This window comes from Citrus clementina, unplaced genomic scaffold (assembly GCF_000493195.1).
Source record: "Citrus clementina cultivar Clemenules unplaced genomic scaffold, Citrus_clementina_v1.0 scaffold_3, whole genome shotgun sequence".
Taxonomy (NCBI): Eukaryota; Viridiplantae; Streptophyta; class Magnoliopsida; order Sapindales; family Rutaceae; genus Citrus; species Citrus x clementina.
This window is the reverse complement of record NW_006262339.1, coordinates 41,131,936-41,133,513: the sequence shown is the minus strand read 5'-3', so window position 1 is coordinate 41,133,513 and position 1,578 is coordinate 41,131,936. Positions and strand designations below refer to the sequence as shown.

General features: G+C 35.0%; 1 protein-coding gene across 1 annotated transcript; it reads right to left on the bottom strand.

Annotated features, from left to right (window-relative positions):
- Positions 1-24: 24 nt before the first annotated feature.
- LOC112099986 (chaperonin CPN60-1, mitochondrial-like) lies at positions 25-1,248 on the bottom strand. The gene is made up of 5 exons (XM_024187538.1): positions 1,091-1,248; positions 841-938; positions 564-745; positions 244-342; positions 25-114 (listed from the first exon to the last, which is right to left on the bottom strand). Exons 1-5 carry the CDS (start codon positions 1,126-1,128, stop codon positions 25-27), a joined length of 507 nt encoding a protein of 168 aa, XP_024043306.1. The 5' UTR covers positions 1,129-1,248.
- Positions 1,249-1,578: the final 330 nt, after the last annotated feature.

Genomic DNA, 1,578 nt, shown 5'->3' with positions numbered 1-1,578 from the left:
AAGCTTACACATAGTTTTTTCTTCTTATTTGTGACGAAGCAAGACAATGAATATCCCCAATCCAGCTTGAATCCTGAGTATAAATTCAATTTCACACCCGCGTTCTTTCCCTTCCTGCAACAATTTTGAGGGAGTCACATGTTAATGGATTTTTGAATGACAGACAAATCAAACTAAAAATAAAGAACATGATAAAACGCAGCCAAAAGTATGCGGACATGAGTAATGCAACAAGGAACTTACAGTGATGAATATATGACCCTCTGCTCTTCTAACAAGCTCGATAGTCCTGGCCACAAGTGCACCAATGTCTTTGTCCCCATTTATTGATGTTGTTGCAACCTTTATAGAAAACAAGATCATACCTCACTAACAGATCAAACCAATAGCATGTTCGAGATTGCATTCTTAGATAGTCAAATAATCACCCTTTTTTTCCAGGGGGAGAAGTCAAATAATCACTTATTTGATAATCCAACATCCAAAAGTTAATTATTTCATAAGCCAGTTATTTCAAAATCTCAGTCTAAATAAAGTAAGACAAAGTGCATGAGAAAGCGAACCTGGGCAATTGCTTCAGATGTACTGATCATTTGTGCACTGTGGCTTAAATTTTCTAACACCGAATCAATTGCCATTTGAACACCTTTTCTTATTTCTGTATCGTCCAGTTCTGCATTTTCCAGCAGTAACTTTCGTCCTTCATTACACATGGATTCGGCCAGATCCGTTTTGTATTTGGTGTCTGCAAACTAACGTGTATATCAATTTCCAAAGAAACCAAGCCCGTCTGTACATTAAAACCTGTTTCAAAATTAATTGAGAAACTTTCCTCCGTACATGGACTCATAAATTTAATATCTTCGCCATCGCCAACATAGTCTCTGCTCCAGCTCAATCTACTGCCAGCAACCACATTGATTCTGTTATTAGGCAACCTACCATTCACATGAATTAACAATCCAATAAAAAAAGTAATAAGACAGATACTCTGAAAGAAATTGCAATAAATAATAATAATAATAATAATGATAATTAAGGATGTGATTATCAAAACCTATCAATTAAGTAAAATTCACAAAGCGCTTACCTGACTTTGGATGCCAGGCTGGAGGCAAACCGTAACATGTTTCTGCGGATCTCAGGGGAAGTAGAGAGAAACAGCGAATAAACACAGATTTTTTGTTTACTGAATCTAATCTATTTCCAGAGGGAATTGCGTGGGATATACCCCGTTTTCTTCGTAATATCCAAAATATACCTCCATCTATTAAAATCTATAATTTTACATATACATACTTAAAAAAATCGGAAAAAGTACAAAATTAACCTCAATAAAATATCAACAAAAAATTAATTCTCGACTCATTCAATATATTTACTCGACTTATTTAATTACATTCACTTCTTACTCTACTGAATGCTTAACTTACCAGACTTCATACCCGACTTCGTACTCGATTAGATACTCGACTTATTTAATTGTCTTCACTTCCTACTCGACTTATTCAATTGTCTTCACTTCTTACTCGACTGAATACTCAACTTATCAGACTTTATACCCGACTTCGTACTCAA